Source organism: Caenorhabditis remanei, chromosome X, assembly GCF_010183535.1.
Source record: "Caenorhabditis remanei strain PX506 chromosome X, whole genome shotgun sequence".
Classification (NCBI taxonomy): Eukaryota; Metazoa; Nematoda; class Chromadorea; order Rhabditida; family Rhabditidae; genus Caenorhabditis; species Caenorhabditis remanei.
Genome location: NC_071333.1, coordinates 18,466,753 through 18,478,897, shown reverse-complemented (window position 1 = coordinate 18,478,897; position 12,145 = coordinate 18,466,753). Strand labels below are relative to the sequence as shown.

General features: G+C 36.7%; 2 protein-coding genes across 2 annotated transcripts; both read left to right on the top strand.

Annotated features, from left to right (window-relative positions):
* Window positions 1–2,715: 2,715 nt before the first annotated feature.
* GCK72_025733 (uncharacterized protein) lies at window positions 2,716–4,010 on the top strand (the record flags this gene model as incomplete). Its single annotated transcript, XM_003105609.2, has 5 exons — window positions 2,716–2,772; window positions 2,925–3,053; window positions 3,102–3,307; window positions 3,618–3,741; window positions 3,792–4,010. The coding sequence occupies 5 exons, from the start codon at window positions 2,716–2,718 to the stop codon at window positions 4,008–4,010; spliced, it is 735 nt and encodes a 244-aa protein (XP_003105657.2).
* Window positions 4,011–4,759: 749 nt separating this feature from the next.
* On the top strand, window positions 4,760–5,520 carry GCK72_025732 (uncharacterized protein; the record flags this gene model as incomplete). The annotated part of the gene is made up of 6 exons (XM_003105519.2): window positions 4,760–4,767; window positions 4,819–4,903; window positions 4,954–5,055; window positions 5,106–5,249; window positions 5,307–5,405; window positions 5,461–5,520. 6 exons carry the CDS (start codon window positions 4,760–4,762, stop codon window positions 5,518–5,520), a joined length of 498 nt encoding a protein of 165 aa, XP_003105567.2.
* Window positions 5,521–12,145: the final 6,625 nt, after the last annotated feature.

Below are 12,145 nucleotides of genomic sequence, written 5' to 3'. Positions count from 1 at the left end.
TTGAAATTCTATAAAACATCACTTCCTTGTACTCTCCCCGCTATTTCACCTGTCATTACCACTTCTAGAAGTCAAAATTATTTTCCATAACCAGATGTTACTTAACATCCTATATATATTGTAACTATAAAGCCTAATCGCTTTTTTATAACTTAATTCTTGGAAAAATGAAAGAAGAATACGTTCTTCTCCGATTTTTTGTGTCTCCCGGATTTTCAGACGGATGAGCAGACCGAGGGGATTTTCTTTCTTGACACCTTTTATTCTCACCTGCTTGACTTGGCCTCCATTTTTTCTAAGATTATTGATCAGAACTAAACAAAACAGAAATCTTCCTTTTTCTTTTGAAAATATTGCAAGGATTCTCAAAAAGTGTTATTTTTCTTCATCTCATCTCCATGTCAAAGATCTTGTTTGGTAGCCCACGCATTTTTGGACTTGTATTGACTTCTACACACGCTTAGTCCAATTTTTCGATACCAGTAACAAACGCAAAACTAATTTTTCAAAAAGATGCAAAAAATGAAAAAAAAGGGGGGGGGGTGAGATTTGAATGAAGACAACGGAGAGAAATTCGAGCTTCCAATCCCCCTTTGCTAGTCCGCGCGGCGGTTTTCTGTCCGCCTCATTGTTCATTCTTCTTAATTTACCAACTAAAATTTTTTTACAATGGTGTCTGGTTTGCTGGAGATTTGTTTTATTTGTTGTCTTCAAAATATCTTCAAAATGACCAACCACGGTGGTAATATATTTGTTAAACATTGACTAAATATATTCTTTATTTAAGATTTGATATGATTCAAAGTGATTAGCTCATAGTCCCACTAGACATTCTGTCATTTTTGTTGGTTTCCTTTGCTCAACATACAGAAAATTCTCACGAAATTATTCTGTTCGTTATTATACCTGCACAAAACTACACTTCAAATTTTTCTCTATCTCGGCCACTGGTCACAACAATCCATTCTCCTCTACCCCCTCCCTCCATTTGTCTTTCCTTTGTTTCCGATATTTTTCCTTATTCCCACTTTTTTCGAACAAAATTCTGCGCGGAGCAGATGTTTCTTCACCCGAACATACAGCAGCACCTACGGGACCACCCACTTCAGAAAAACCTAGTAGTTTTCATGTCATTTTCATTTTCGGGAAGAGAGGAAGAAAAATGAAGAATACTTGAGTGAAAAAAGCGCAATGAATCATTTCTGCATCCGTTTTCAGGAGCTATACTTTTGACGACGTGTACTAGATTTGAATCCGGATTATATTTTTTTTCGTTGTGAGAGTTCAATAATTTTTCTTATTTTCTGGAGAGAGAGCGTCACTAGGAGAAAAGGAGAATACATTTTTCTATCATGTGCAATACTTCCACTTTTTATATGTACAATTAGAACACACCTCCACAACTTATGACGGAACCAGACACTTTTATGAAACTTTTGGCGTAATTCTGGTGGATTAATTAACAAGTTACTATGTCTTCCATACACCTGCACTTTTTTTCTTGCAGGTGCAATATTATATGTATGATGGCTTCCATTTTTGATTCCCAACAGGTCACTTTCACATTTTTATCAAAAATCTTCTAGATTTTCGTTTCGAAAAAAATTCCGCACAACGTGTGAAACTGGAAACAATCTGCGTAAATCAAAATCTTTTTCATCCCTATAAAAGCTATAAATACACATCCCACCAATCACCATTTCCGGTGGTTTCCATACCTGGCGACATTTTTTTAATCTTTTTTCATTTCCCTCCCTGTTTTAATCCTGACCAGCACTATTTTTTAACACTTACTATTTCAGTTTCTACTTTGCTTATCTAATAATAACTGATTTCTTAAATTTTTTTTTTGATATTCAGATAGAAACGAAGCCGGGAATGAAAACGGAAAGTTGAACTGATGTCTTCATGCGTGCCATTTTACTCTTCTTATTCAACTTTCTTACATTATCTAGTACCTTTATTATTCGATCGTTTGTGCCTTCGTAAGTTTTTATCACTATATTTGGCCAAATTAAGTAGGAACAAACATGTAGTTCTTTAGTGAGTTGAAATATTTATTTTTGTAGACAACTTCTTTTTTCTTTTTCTTTCTTAGAAAACTCAACACAGTAAAAGTTTATCCTAGTGGCATCAATTGAAAACATGATATTGACTAGTATTTTAAAAACGATTCTGATGTTAGTACAGTACCGATCAATAATTTATTAACTTTTACTGTTCCCAGTGGAAAATGACCAACTTTGAAAGTGTATGTTGGTGTCACTTGATTGTCCAACGAATTTTGTTTTGTATGGGTTAGATAAAGCAAAAAGAGCAAATCATTTTTATTGCTGATCATTTTTTGCAGTGACACTATCTTGAAAGTTATAAGCAGTAAAAGTGAAAAGCTCCAAAATTTCGCTAATATGTACTAAAAATAGTCGATTTCAGAGAAAAATGGCTTTGATAACCTGTAACTTGTAAGAGAGTGCTTGTACAAAAAATAGTCAACTTCAAAAATGATGTTCTATTTTGACTCTGTCCAACCCATAGAAAATAAAATTTGTCGGATAATTAGTTGTCATCGAAATACACTGTCAAAGTTTGTCATTTTCCACTGAAAACAGTCAAAGTTGATAACCTTTTGTCATCAATCATCAGTTCCTTTCTTTTTTCAGAAATGCAAAGTGCAACTCCACAGTTGCAGTAAGCTGTTTTGCAGAGCTGTTTGGCATGATATCCGAAGTGTGTCAACAACGTGAGATCTCCTTCCGGTGTGTCCATTACACGGTGAGTTTCCAGGAAGACACCAAGCGTGTTTGTGTGTTTTTGCCCTTGCAACACCATCATTTCCTGAATTTTTTAATCCGACTTACATTAGTTTCTCTATGTACTTTGCGAAGTATTTTTAGATTCATTAGAAACAATTTTTTCTATTTCAGTTTCTTGACGAATGTTTCGAAGCAAGAGTTGGGAAATGTGATGCAGGGTCTGTTGCAAGAGTCGGAGCTATTGGTTATAAGCAGGCGTTGAGTAGTTGTCACTCATCAAAGAAACAAAAGGCGGAAGGGGTACGAATTTCCAGTACCGACAGCAATTCTTAAGAAGTTTCCTTTCAGACCCTCCCTATTCTCGGTGCACCCGCGCAATCCTTCCCTTCTCCAGTACAACTGATATCTGCACTTGGCTATCTGCAAACTCAATGCTCTCTGAGTCGGAGCAAAAACTGTTCCAGCGATCATGTACACAATATTATGGCTCAATGTGAAGAACAGATGAAACCACTGGCAGGCTACCCACAATATGATCGTCATAGGTTATTAAGGTAAACACTTGGTAAACTTCCGAGTCTTGGTCCCCAGACTTGCAACGGGAAGGGCCGGGCAGATTTGAGAATCCGGGTCACCGTACAAAAAATTGAAATGTTGAATTTTTCGATTTTTTTCAAAACTTTTTTCAATTATTGATTAAAACGTAAGCGTACATAGGATTTTTGACTAGTTTTGAATTTTTTTTAAAAATGTGCACATTTTTTTGACTACGGCTCAACATGCTGATAAGGGATGGGCCGATATTTTGCAAGTCAGTCGGTCCCTCTCTGCCCACAATGTCTCCCCTAACTATTCACTTTCCAGAATTAAAATGGACACCTCAAAGAAACTACTGATGTATGATGAGACGGACAAAGAGCGAGAGTGCTTAGTCGTTAGATCTACACTCTCTGAAATGTACTCTCTCCATCACGCTAATTGCTACCATGTGAGTGATCAACTAATACTTTCTAATTCATACCAAACTTTTTGCTCCAGTCCCTCGTAACAAGATGTCTATGCGAAAGATTGCGATTCGACGTGCAATGTGGTATCAATTGTGACCAATTGGAGCCGACGTCACCAGATCAAGATACATTGGCATGGGACGAATGGAAGGACGCACGATTAGTACATGGATATGGATCCAATTACAAACAATTCGCCATCACTCTTTCAATCTTTTTTGTTCTTTCATCTTTTGCGTTTCTTTTTTAAAATAGTATTATTTTTTTCAAAAATTTGAAATGGGTATTATTCACCAATCTTTCCTCTATCAGTTTTCAGTTTTATATTATTTGAAATTTTTAATTACTTTTTTGAAGTTTAAAACCCAAAACCCTGTGAACCTCCCCCCACTCAAAAACCCAAGACACAAAATGATCTAAAAATTAACATTATGCTCTCCTTTTTTTCATATCTTTCCCATTTTATTTCATTTTTGAGTATTTGATATCAATAAATTTCTATCCAGCTTGATATTTTGTACAGAACGTTTTTCAGAAACCGCTTTCTACAAACAAAAGCCTGTTTCCCTTTTTTCTTGAAGAAAATACACGAAACCTTAGCAAACACGGTCATCAACAAGCCCCCATCATCGTACTGTTTTTTTCTCTATCATCGAGTCGGCTCACCTATTTTTTCTGTGCTCTCCGTGTTTTGCCCGATGCTCTTCAGGTAGCCGATGGAGAAAAAGAGAAGATTACTCGTGTGCCTCCTTTTCTTTCTTTTCTCGGACACTCTTTGATTGTTTGTGTACTCTTGGGAGGTCGGTGGACATAACGCTCGGATTAAAACCATCAATCCGTTATGCAGGCAGTTTCTGAACAATGAAAGAGAAATTTATTTCGAAACATTTTCTCAACTCCGCCCACACTGCTTTTTGAGTGTCGACAGGTATAAAGCGGCGAGTGGAAAAACGGTTTGTGGTGACCGACCGTATTTTTGTATTCTTCTCTTTATTCGAAATGATCAGGTAGCTTTTCTCAACATAGCCAAAGCATTAAATTTCTATTTCTGTTTTTAGATTACTTGCCAGTTTAGCAATCCTTGCTCCATTTGTCCTCCCTTTCAACTACAACAATGGTGGGAGTTCTGCATGCATTGTCACGGTACTGGCTTAAAATTTTTAAAATTTTTAAAAAATTGTTTCATTTTTCAGAAAAACTTGCTTTTCTCACAAGGAAACCTTATCCGACAATTGAAGAAAGAAGAAGTAGACGCATTCAAGAAATACAAGAAGGAACTTCATCTTTTTAACACTGTTTGTAGTTTTCAACCCCTGAAGCTAAAACTGAACCTGAAAAATTTCAGAAAATCAACGAAGCATTCGATAAGGCTGAGGAGAACGAGGCAAAGAATGCTACAGTACCCCCAATGCCAATCCGACCAACTCTTCCATCATTCTGCACTGGCGCAGATACTACTATGTATATTTTTGGTGCTTGTACGGTTCAGGTTAGTTTATAATCTGCAATATCAAAATAGAAAAAAAAGTTTTCAATTATTTTTCAGAACAATAAAGTCTACATTGGCAATGTTTTCGCTCGTGAGTTGGAGGAAAAGGAAAAAGGAAAACTGACTGATTTTGCCAAAAAACTTGCTGCTGTTACGGTAATTAACACCTTAACCCGTGAGTTGTTTTAAAAAGCGCAAGAATTATTTCCAGCCCGGTACCACTCCACCAACCGACATCTACAAAGGTCTCGAATTCTGCACAGAACTTTAAATGTGGAGCATTGTAGGCTTGTATATATATAATTAATTTTTTGATTTGAATGTTATCATAACATTATGATTCTATGTGTAATTTCAATGAAATTTTTCGACTAACGTTTGTTTGTAATATTAATACATATAACTTATTCCAAAAGGGAAAAGTTCAACACTACAAAATATTCGACTGCAGACGTTCCCTTCAGTAAGGAATCAAATCAAAAACTCAAACTTTGTTATGGCAAACAAGTTCCTCTCAATTACACCACTATTCATATATGTATTACATTAGATACAAAAAAATTGGATCCTGATAAACATCTTCCGTTCCGTTCCCTAAGGAAAACCAAAAATTTACTTCCCGAGAAGCTATCAAAAAACCAATATTATTCATTCAACCATGCTGCAATATTATATTCTGTCGTTGCAGGATGGGACAAAAAACGCTTGGGTGGATCGGAAAAGAACAATTTTCGATGAAACAATCCGTTTCTTTCCCTTTTTTCGGATATTTTAAATAGCTTCCCCCTTGATTCTCGATCTTTTGCGTCATCAACTCTGTTCTCAGGTTTAGTTTTGGTTTTAGTTCCAGGAAATCATAGAAAAGTAAAAGTAATTCAGAAAGTATGCACGTTCCACTTGGTTTGGACAATAGGAGCCAGTAAAAAGGAATTACGGGACCATTGAAGGAAAAACAACAAATCAAACTGAATAATCCGGTCATTCTTCATTCCGGTTTCTCTTTTTCTTTCGTTTCTTTTGCCAAGTCATCCGTTTTTTGAACATTATATTTGTCCATTGATTCTAGAAGCTTGAACATCGGTTTGGACAGTCAAAACTATTTTTTGAAACTTTTGACTTCTTCGCTGCAACTATGCTTTGCTATTTTAGTCTTTGTGCACTGGAGCGTTCTCGTGAAATGTTTATTAGTGTCTTCTAAAAATAGTTTTTTTTCTCTTTTTTTCTTTTTTGGACTTTAGGAAGGTAGTAGGGGGGCTGGAGTTCAACTGGTCAAATTCACTTTATTGTTTTTACCTAAAGACAAAATTGTACAGCTTAACTTTTATTTGATACAAATGCCCATTATGCTAATCCCCTAAAGAAATTTTCTACCTTTCCTTTCGACTTGTTGTCTTTTTTCAGATTCCCATAAATCCCGTTACTAAGTGTATCCATGTCTCTCCCACTATACATGAATCTAATCCTTAGTTATTTGAAATTTGCTCTTTTTTCTTGTTTTTACGAATTTCTGTCATGAGATTTTCTCCCTTTTCCCTTTTCTGTGGTTTCTATATTCAAAGTATTGTGTTGCCTGTAGTAACCAAATGTGGTCTGGCTACCGTACTCCTCTTCAGACATTTCAATACATCATTCGTCTCGTCACTCATCTTCCATATATCAAAACTGAAAGAAAAAAAGACTTTGTGTGAAAAACAACGAAAACGATACGTCACACCTCTAATTAGTCATTTTCGCGTGATTTTGTTCCTAACAAACCTATTCAAAAATGCAAATTACTATTTACGCGAATTCGTCTTGTGGAAAAGGAAAGTGACTAAACTTCCGCAATCATGTTTACTGTTTCATCAGATATGATGAGAATAATGAAAATGTCAGGTGACTCAAAAAAAATAAATTCTCTGGGTTAGACTATGAAGCTCGTGTTAGTATGAACTGAGATTTGAAAGAGATTTATAATTCGGTACCTAAACTATTGTGGTCCCCTTAAAACTAGAAGAAAAAATCACTGGCAATTTTCTGGCAAATTTGAACGCATCGTTACAGACAACCTACTTCCTAGTGTTTAGGCCATATATATCATACTTGTCACGGGCCGGGCCGGGCCGGGCCAAAATCAGGAAAAATCTCGGCCCGGCCCGGCCCGCTCGGCTTGTTTTGAAACAGTTTTTGAAACATTTTTGAAAATTTGATGTTTTTTTGGAAATTTTGATGTTTTTTTTTGGAAATTTTTTGAAAAAAACAGTTTTTGAATAAAACTTCAAAATTCAATAAAAAGGTAAATATGTATGATAATTTAAGCATTTTCACTCTAAATTTTTGAAAAAATTTCAGAAAATTGTGTTACAAAATGAGTACACATTTTTGAATCCGGGCGACGGGCCGACGGGTCGAGCCGGGCCGGCCCGATTTTTGACAAGTATGATATATATATATTTTGCAAATAATGTAAAAACACAAAATAAGTTTTTTTAGAAGAAAACTAGTTTTTTATATACCAAATTCTACATACAAACTTTTTGGTGCAAAAAAGTATATTCTCAAGTTTTGACAAGACGTGGAAGAGACGATTGATAATAGCTCTATGAAGTTTGTGTGTGTATCTGTTAAACGTGTGTCAATGAGTCTATCCTATCCGTCTGTTGAAATCTGTTCTCATCCCCTTTTTTCTTCTTTTTCTCTCTTTTGCCGGGGACCCGTTTAATGTCAGCTGCCAAGAAGTTATATTTAACCCAAATAACAGCACAGAGGAACCTCAATTTATAATGTGCTGTTTTTCCTTTCTCATCAATACTTTTCAATATTTTCTTCACTTTTCTCCGTTTCCCCATTTTCTTCAGATTTTTTTAGATCTCATCCACATCCTCAAAGTTGCTAAGTGGCTGGTGTGATGACGTCACAACGGTCTTCACCAATTTCCGATTCCTCTTTTTCTTTTCCCAAAAAAAAGAGGTTCTATTATCTAAGCAATAAAAAGAGTGGGAATACTGGAAGGAGTACCCGGGAGTTTTTTTTTGCGTTGCAAACCAATGAATAGAGGTGGCATTTCCATTGAATTCGCAGATTCTTTCAAGACTTTCCAACAATTTTCCGCTGGCGGGGACTTTTTCTATTTTTTCTATCCACAAGTATCACAAATTGCCGGAAGCCCTCAAATTGGACAAGACCCTCTTCTTCTACCTCCTCCTAGACCTTCCCTTCCCAAGGACCCCTGTTGATTCCGTGCCGAACTTGAAAGAGTGGCAAAAAAAGAAAGAATAGGAAAATGCGAGCAGAACTCATTTTCACTCACTGTGTGTCTAAAAATAATCCCGGAAGAAAAGAATGGACTGAATGTTGGGACAAGGTTTTTCTCTTGATTTTTTTTAGGTGTTGCGTGCTCTGATATCTTGTGAACTTCATTAAAATTTTAAAGTTGACCTGGTACTTTGAGTCGTGAATGAGTTATCAGTTTTCGATATATCAACCAACAACCCACCCAGTCTAGTCAGGAAATTATTCTATGACCTGACCTTTTGAAATTTTGAATAATTGAAGCACTGAACCTATTGATTTCAAAACTACCAAGTTTTCAGAACTAATTTTTTCCCATTACCAAAAAAGCAAATCCCACCGAAATGTCACGTACGCCGTTTACATATTTCTCACAAACTCTCAGATTTGTATTTTTCTCACATTCGGCTAATTATTTTTTTCATTCAACAAAACACGATGTCAACTACGTCAGGTGGGACCGCACAAGCTACAGACACATTTTGATCAGTAACTGAACACAGACAAAACTCCCATACCGTAGTTCAACTCAATACCGCAATTATATTTCTTTAGGCTAAACTTTACCAGATCGAAGAAATTCGATCAGAAACTCCGAAACCTTTGACGTCAAGCTGTACAACTTTCTCTATTTTTGACAAACATTTTTTGAGGTAGAACTATAATTTTGTTCAAATTATCATGTTTACGAATGTTTAAATACAGACTAGATAATTACTTCACCCGAGTTGGTAAGGGAAGGCCCCGCCCAGAAATGCTCACTCGCAGAATTTCCACTTTTTTCATTCGTCCCTTGAAACTCTTGGTTTTTTCACTTTGGGTCTGGTTGGCTTGAAGAAAATAAAAAAAGTTTCTTTATTATCAATTTTCTGTCTTTCCCAAACAAGGTCACCGTTGATCTCCGCCTTAAGACCTTGCAAATTCTGCACATAAACGACCGTGTCTTTTCTTTTCTTTTCCAATTCCCCAAATTTTCCATTAGTACACCCACGGGCTCTCCGAAATGTCATACATCCCATCAACCCGGACTACTTTCAGTGAATTCTTCCAAAATGAAGAAGAAGAAGAACCATTTTATGGTTGGATAAAGAAGTGGGATGAGAGAGCTTTTAACCCGACGTCATCAAAGTACCTTCTCATCCGTCTTCCCTTTTTTCTTCGGCTAAATTTTTATTATTCTACATTTCTTCCATTTATTCCAATTCTGTGTACTTTAATTAAGACATTTAGTTTTGAGAAGGGTGACCATAGGGTATACTGTAGCTAGAACAAAAATTGGGGGAACAGAGTAGAATCTTGAGTACAGTACCTAGAGAAAAAATGTTTGTGACATCGTTCAGTTATTTGAACTTCAAATGCCATTTTGACTTATAAAATTGCTTGTGCCTACTGTAACCGGGACACAATACCCTCCTAACGCTAGGACCATTAAATCTAGGCTCTTCGTGATGTATCTTGGTGCATGTAATCAAACTCCTTCGAAACATTCGAAACTTTCAACACAAGCACGCACAAAGCTAAAAATTGTTCTTGACTTTCCTTACACCGACGGGATCCTCCTCTGGTCTTTGCACATTAGTAAAGTATCGAGTTTCTAGAAAAAAGAGGGAGAATCAAGAAAACCTGCCACTCTTGTGCCCGAGTTCGTCGGCGACGGCGGGCAGACACTTCCGCCCCGGGACGCAGGGAGCCCGCGGTCCGAAAAATAACTGATGAGCACAGAAGAGACATACACATGTATTGATAGGATAGAGACCGAGAGAGCAAAGCAACACAAACCGGTAAAAAAGCTGTGAAGAAAGAAGAGCCCCCTGTCGTTCCTAAATGAAAAAAAAAATTAGCGTTGTTCCCCTTGTCAGTTTTTTTCTGAATTTGAAGTATCAAGTTGAGGACTAGTCCAGTAAACTAAAAGAGTACTATAGATATACATATGTCTAATTTCTGCCCGGACAGGCCCGGCTCGGTTGGCAGGGGCTAAAGATAAGATATATATTTCTTTGCCATCTTTTTGAACTTTTCAAAAGCTATCATTAAATGCTATTTCTTGATGCATAAACGACTTTTGATGAAGTAAAGTAAAAAATCCGACATTTTCGAAAAAAAAAAATTAGTTTTAACATTTTTTGAATTTCGAACCCCGGGTAGTGAAAAATTCTGATGTTGCCCTCTCAGAATCCGAATTATATCTTTGATCACCTTGTGTTTGTAGAAACATCAACAATACCTGTGACGTCGTCTATCAAAACTTCCCATTCGATTTGATCAACTGTTCCCGCGTGATAAAATGATTTCTCTTCTTCTCTCTCTTTACCTCAAGAGCCATTAATTTGGAGGAACTCGAAGGTCAACCTTCCTTTGGGCCACTTGCTCTTCATTCATTTCTACGTTCTTTTCTGTGTCAATTTTTTTTTCTTTCCTTCAATTTTCCCAATTCTTCTTTGATTTTCTCCTCCTCCGCGGCTCATAAAACCTTTCCATTGACGACATTGTTGTGATTCGTTCTTTTTTTATTTTCTCTCATTCCATACCCCCTTTCTTCATTCCCTATTTTTTTGTCCAATTATCTCAGAGCATTGCCCAAACCCTCCATCAATCTATCCGCTATGCCATTTTTCAATGTCATGCACAACGGGGCACAAAAATCTTCGTAAGCGAAATTACGAAATTAGAACCAGAAGTCTGGAAATCGGCTTCGTTTTTTCTCTTTTGTGCTCTTTTCCGTTTGCTCTTAAGCCACGCCCCTGACGACCTAAGGGCTCGGTTGTTGCTTCTAGCTCCGCCCCATATGTGGTGGTAGTGAGCTTACTGGAAGTTTTATATACACTAGCAGGCTAGCGGGCGGGGACGGTGGGAAAAAGAAAATTTGGGGTTTCAGTTTTTTTTCTCCTCTACTTTTTTCTTTATTTTTTTGATCTAACATTAAGTTTTGTTATTTTGTTATTCAATGCCTTATCACATCACCAACTGTCAGGTGCTTGAAGATATTTAGTATGTTTCTACCAGATTATAGTCTCAGAAATATTTTAGCAAAAAAAATAACACCTATCGATTCTTGTAAGACTTACAACACCAAAGTTCATAACCGTTTGGTCTAGTACCCCATCCTTCTTTTCTCCTCTTTTTCCCTTAATCCACCGGTTTTTGGCGGTGGATTAAGGGAAAAAGTTTTTCCCTTTGCTTCTATTTCCCCCCATTCACACTCTGATTCGTTAATCCAGAAAGAAAAGTTGCTCTTTGCCTGTGAATACTCGACTTTTTTCATACCAATGGCACCAGAGTCAAGATTGATATTTAGTGCATTTTGTGTGTTTCTGTTTCTCGAATAACGTATAGAAGATAGAGCGGCTCTTCACAACCAGCCACTTGCACACGGCTTATAAAAATCCCAAACACATGTTTTTTCTTCTCCTCCTCCTTCCCGAGTTTTTTTTTGCTCGTTCCCCCGTTCTGTTTTGTCTCGTTCAGTGAAATTTGAAATTTTCTTGAAATGTTACCCCTTGGTGCACTTTCGCTTACTAATTTTTACATTACTTCCACGGCTTAGGTCATGTCATGCATACACCGGCTAATCCAAAATTTTTTGTTCTATCAGGCGCTATACATCTATTGAGGTGCTTCTATTTTCT